Source organism: Grammomys surdaster, unplaced genomic scaffold, assembly GCF_004785775.1.
Source record: "Grammomys surdaster isolate TR1022 unplaced genomic scaffold, NIH_TR_1.0 169, whole genome shotgun sequence".
In the NCBI taxonomy this organism is placed as follows: domain Eukaryota; kingdom Metazoa; phylum Chordata; class Mammalia; order Rodentia; family Muridae; genus Grammomys; species Grammomys surdaster.
Window position 1 is genome coordinate 16,987,886 of NW_021604617.1, and position 6,217 is coordinate 16,994,102.

At 43.2% G+C, this 6,217-nt stretch overlaps 1 protein-coding gene across 1 annotated transcript in view; it reads left to right on the forward strand.

Annotated features, from left to right (window-relative positions):
* Positions 1–5,970, forward strand: part of Efhc1 (EF-hand domain containing 1) — a 41,945-nt gene extending 35,975 nt beyond the window's left edge. Inside the window, exons 10-11 of the mRNA XM_028766654.1 lie at positions 4,024–4,234; positions 5,740–5,970. Coding sequence (XP_028622487.1) covers positions 4,024–4,234; positions 5,740–5,811 — 283 coding nt within the window. The 3' untranslated portion in view covers positions 5,812–5,970. The remainder of the gene's footprint in view (positions 1–4,023; positions 4,235–5,739) is intronic.
* Positions 5,971–6,217: the final 247 nt, after the last annotated feature.

A 6,217-nucleotide genomic window follows, 5' to 3' on the forward strand; every position in this document is an offset into this window, starting at 1 on the left:
TTTTTTTTTTTTTTTTTTTTTTTTTTTTTTTTTTTTTTGATTCTGCTCTTCTAAGGTTGCGATGAGGCATCCCGCTGAATCCGCAGCTCAGTGCGTGGTAGGGAGGGGGCTATCAACGCGGGCTAGCCCCGCCCTTTCTCTTCCCGACCAAAACCTTGCAGACACCCTTGACCTCTCTCATATCTTGTACCACGTCCAATAAGCTGCTGCGTTCTGTTGTTTGGTGCTATAATACCTCTTGCCTCTGGTTTCTCATTTTTCGTTTTTACCACCTGCTCTTGACTTAAAGCAGGCTGTCATCGAGAGTTGCATTTGCTTGCACTTGGTACCCACGTCGGTAACAGAAACGAGTTCCCATTGGCTTAGCCCAGATGGGTTTATGTTTTCCATGTACCACAGCAGCTGGAGGCAGACAGCTGATCCCAGCTGGAGATGGGAGTTCAAAGTCAGCCTCAGTATATAGAGAGTTCGAAACCAACCTCACTATATGGTGTGCTATGCAAAACAAAACAAAAACCAACCAAACGAGCAAACAACTATAATAACTAATTAAGAATAAAATAAAAACTTTCCCAGAATCTTCTACCTGCCAAGGTGGTGTTTGTTTGTTTGTTTGTTTGTTTGTTTTTCTCTTCTCATCTCATTGCCTGGGCTACATTACTCCAAATACTAGAAAAAAACAAATATTGAAGAGAGTTCTGGAGTTCTAGCCTTAAATACATCTCCCCTGAAATCCAAAACAAACAAACAAACATACAAACGCTCATGAAGCAATTTAAATTCTTTTTGAAGCAATTTAAATTATTTTTATGAAGAAGAATAAGCAGGCAGATTCAGTTGTGAAAGAGGGGGCACTTCAAAGAACTACAAAATAAACTGGTTTTAGGTAAATAATCATTTCAGAATGTCTAAATGATATGCGGATGGTCAGAAAAACCTGTGTGTGTAGCGATTAATTTTGAAAGAGGAATGACGCAGTGTTATATAGACCGTCTATGAATGAAAGCAACAAAAGCAATTTAAAGAAGCAGCGCCTGGCCTTAAGGAATCCCTGCACCCACGCAGGTCTCCATACGGGGCTTTGGCACTGAGTTAAGCCATACTACCCATTCCTATCCACCCGCATCTCTTCCACATGGAAGGGGTATTTCTTCTGCTATTTGAAGGGAAACAGGTATCTGGATTCTTCAGGGAAAGGAGGATTCCCCTCCCTCCAAATGATCTACCTGATAATTATAATAACTTCGATCATATGTATCAAGATACAAGACAGGCCGGGGACCCCATCTCCTGAAAGCATGGGAAAGATGGAGGTTCGAACACCTCTTGTCACTAAATAGCCCCCTGCCTGTTCATTTACATTTTAGTATATATGAATCAGATAATCATAGTCTGTTTCTGTAATAAATGACTAAGGGAGCATTTCTATACTGGGAGATTTTATGACATTTGATTGTTTTTACCTTGCTATAAAAGTAGTATCTGTTTGAAATTTAAGGGAGTAAACCAGGTACGATCATACATGCTTATAATACCAGCACTTAAAAGTTTTGCTAGGAGGACTGGGAGATAAGAGCTAGCCTGGGCTACATCATGAGACTATGTCTTAATAAAAATAAGAATGACAAGGGCAACAAAACAGAGGGAAAATAAAACTTAGGTTATGCAAGTTGAAGTAAACACAACCATGAGGGGGAAAGTCCCATAAACCAGAAATGACAGTTTCTAGTATTTTGTTGTTTAATAGACATATTAAACATAATACCCCTTGGGTGCTGTTTCCTGGCTTTTTCAATCTATCCTGAGCATTTCAGATATCATAGAATGTTGTATGAAACACCAGTAGTCTGATGCTTTGAGTAAACACTGCATTCACATTTTTCACACATGTGCTTCTATTGTGCATATCACAGGTGACTGTTCGGGTGTGTGTGTGTCATGAGAGGGTTTGCACATTTGAGTGCAGGGCCCACAGAGGTCAGAATAGGGTGCTAGATTCCTTTGAGCTGTACTTTCAGGCTGTGAGCTGCTGGGCATGCATGCTGGACACTAAATTCACATCGATGTCAAGAACAGCATGCAATTTTAATTGCTGGGGCATTTCTCCAGCCCCACGGCTTTTATACATTTTTAAATACTTCTTTGTATGTTTTGCCGTGTGTATGTATATGTATCATGTGGGTACCTGGTGCCCACAGAGGCCAGAAGAAGGCACTGGATTCCCTGGAACTGGAGCTATAGATTGTGTGGGTGATCGGAGTAAAACCCAGGTCCTCTGAAAGAACAAGTGCTCTGAGCTGCTGAGCCAGACAGTCACACTCCTGTCCCCACACCATGTGGGGGCATTATTTTTAATTGTAGTTTCCTAGAGTTTCTTTACACAGAAAAGAAAATTCAAATTTGTATCATTTTATATGTAAGTTTTACACAAAAGCTAGCACTCTGAACATACTTAGGTGCCCCAATCTCTCACTAAACACATTTTCCTTGTGCAGTCCGGTCTGTGACTATGCTACTATTGCATTGCATAACTGACATGTGCCGTATTTAACTCAGCTGCTACTTTTGGATATTAAGGCTGTTGAGAACAGTCTAGTGAATTATCTTTCCATGCAGCCCATGGCCATTTCTCAGGATGTGTTGGTTAGAATTTTTTTGGGCTAGGAGTTGGTCATGGCAGTACACGCTTTTAACCACAACCCTCGGAAGGCAGAGGCAGGCAGTCTCTGAATTTGAGGCCATTCTCATCTCCATGGTCTAGGTCAACTAGGTCTTCATAGTAAGACCCGGTCTCAAAAAAAACCAAAAAGGCAAGCTAGAATTAATTTTTTTTCCAAAAGGAGACCCTGAACAATCTCACTGTTATCACCTGCCCAAGCCCCACAAGGGCAGCTGCAGGTTAAAGGGGAAGTAGGTCTGGAGAGCTAGTTCACCAATGCAATCATGAAGACAGGAGATCTGCTCCCACCCTCATGCAATAAACCGGGCAGGCACCCCGAAACCCTCTAACTCTGGCTCTGAGGAATCAGACAGCTTCTTCCTGATGTGTGTGCATAATCTCACTCAAAGAGAACATTAAAAGCCAACATGACAGGAGCTGAACTGTGATGACAGCAAAGCTCCTGAATGTCTTACACAGAGCAGGACAGACGATGCGATCAGGGTTTTCAGTCAGGAGGGAGGGACTCAGTGTGGGGGAGTTACAATCTAAGACGTGTTGGGAATGGGAGAAGACACAAGTTCTGGTCTTGCCTCTGACGTGCTATCTGGACTAGTCATAACATCTTTCAAGTCCATTTTCTCACCACTGAAAAACGTTTAAGTGCTTGGGGGTAGGGGCGGGTCTCTCCGAGGGTATTTTGTTCTGAAAGCATTTAGGAATCTGAGGAAGCCTTTGCTGGCACCAACACTCTTTAGTTTTCCAACAAGCTTTGTGCTCAGAGGAAGTACAAATTGAGCTTCTACTTCCGGTGGCCATGTTGTGAAGGGACAGACATCCCTCTTCTAATGCTGTATTACTAATCTCGCAGTAACGCAAACTCCTAAACTCCTGCCTGTCCCCTAGAGAAGTCTCTAAACTCCCTTAGATGGCCTCTCACAAGACTCGCCAAAACTGAACAGGGAATGTGAAAACTGAGAGATTCCTGTCGGCATAGTTACAGGCATGGCTTCCAAGTACTCAGGCACTTGGATTTGGATGAGGTAATGTTAGTCGGCAACAGTTGAAAGAGAGAAACGTGATCCCCACAAATAGAAAACTGGGAATAGTGGCATATGAGAGCTGGCTTTCTGCGGTGGGGTGATTTAACAGACGGTAAGAAGGGAGACAGTTCAAACACTGTCCTTAAGATGTGGACGTCAGCCACCAGTAGCTGCCTGTCAGCTCTGTGTTACAACTGTTTGGTTTTTGTTGTTGTTTGTTAGAAGCTTCCCAGATTTCACCAAATAAGCGCTTTGAACACTGAGGTTAAGGATTGATCAAGAATGAATGCATATCCAATCATTTCCTTCCTTCCTCTACAGCAAACAAGGTACAGAGGACCCCAAGGTGCAGGACCTGGAGACACTGATAGAAAAAATCCAGATGCACCTGAAAGACAATTCATGCAAAGACAACCTCCGTGAAACGTTTCAGATATACGACAAGAACGAGTCAGGATTCGTGGACCGAGAGACGTTCTTTAAAGTCTGTGAAACTCTTAATGTCCCGGTCGATGACTCATTGATTAAGGAGGTCAGTGTGAATTGTGGTCAGTGTGAATTGTGGTTTGGGCTGATTGTGCAGGGTGAGGACTGCTCATCCCTTCCTAAAGAGTTACAAGAATCAGACCTCCTGTTCGGTTCCGATAACGGGATTTCCCACATCACAGTATCAACTACCTTTTCTAATTGTTGCGGCAGGGTGTCTCTTTAGATGGGGTGGGGACAGACGGCAGAGAAGTTACTAGACTAGCATGTAAGGGATGGGAGGCAGTATAGATCTGATCCTAGGGCAGCAGCTGCCAAGATCAGTGAATTGAACAGGATGCCTGCAGGCTCTGAGGTTTTTCAAAGCCAGCTTATCGAAGGGACTAGCATGGAAGCCAAAGCTGACAGGACCACTGCCCAAGGCAGCAGTGTCTCTAGGGGTAGCATGGCTAGCTATAGATGGGAGAAGACATAGAAGTCTTCCTCGTAGAAGTCTCCTGATTGCTAAATAATGGTGTCATTTCTTTTATTTGTTACAAATCCCATAAGCCAGGAACCCCCTGGAAGTCAGAAAAACTTTCCCCTACTCTAGACAGAACTCTATCTTAATGTCAAGACAGGCTCACTGATTAAGAACATGGAGGCTTTATTGACCTTCTTGAAGAGCTTCAAGCAAGAGGGACTGTTTGGAAATTAAGGTGCATTTTGGAAATGGTTTTGATTAGGTAACTAGGTCAGGATGCAGGGCTTTATTTGGTCTTTTTAAAGACAGGATGCTAAGGTAAGAGGAAGGACAGATAGAAGTACTTGTTCATATGGGCTAAACACCCATTAGTTCTTAAGCCTTTGGTTGACAGCAAGACTGAATCTTTTTTTCCCTGCCCCTTTCTATTTCCAATCATTCATACTGTGTGACACGGGAGTGGACGTGATAGAGGAATTACTGCCATTAGGTGTGGGGGGGGAGTGAGTAGGGGTGGGTGAGGCAGATTTGCATGTCTTACAAAGACAACCAAAGCCAGTAACTGTTACTCATCACAGTTAAGTCCAGGGGACATTTAAACGGATATATAACCAGATTCTTCTCTTTGGCTGCACCAGCAGGAGTCTGGTATTAAAGGGTGTTTAGTTTTGGGTCAAGGGAGCCAAAGTATTTCTAATTGAATACAGCAATGGCAGTATTTTGAAGCTGGGTCTGCTGGTCCATGCTTGTATTCTCAACACTTGAGATGCAGAGGCAGGAGGATCATGAGTCCAAGACCACCCGAGGTTCCAAAGTAAGAGACTGCCTCAAAATATAAGAAAAGCCCTATGATAATGATGATGCCCTTATAAATATGGATCTCGTACATAGTGTGGCTTCACGATATATAGCACGGGGTTCATGTCTCACCTACCTTCCAGGACCGCAGGATTACTTTGGAGTCAGCTGAAGATATAAAGGCTGAACTTTGTTTGGGTTAGCAGAAGCTGGGGCTCTTTCTGCAGAAGTGTAAGAGCATGTTAAGCTGAAGGAAGCCTGGTTTATCTGTCCTCTTTTTCCCCTTTCAGTTGATCAGGCTGTGCACCCATGGAGAAGACAGGATTGACTATTATAACTTTGTTCGAGCTTTCTCGAGCTGACCTGAACGAGAGAATATGATATACATTTTTGACGCTGAACCGACATTGTGAAATCGACCACACAGGCCTTTAAATCACTCCGGAAGTGGTATTTCTTTTCCTGCTCTTCTGTTTCACTGTTACTCAAGTCTAAAGTAAATTAATATTCAAAATATCAAAGACTGGTGCCCTTATTTGGAGTGGCAGGGGTACCATGATAGTTAATTTTATACTTAAGGGTCTAGGGGTTTCCAGAACTCATCAGAGAGTATTCTGTTATGTCTGTGAGGGTGCTTGGAATGAGGTTAACAGTTGAATTGGCAGGCACGTAAAACAGGCCTTAAAGCAAGGAGACCCCAGTCAGTAGTCTGAAAGCCTGAATAGAGACAAACTGACATAACCTGGAGTAAGAGAGTCCTCCCGCCCA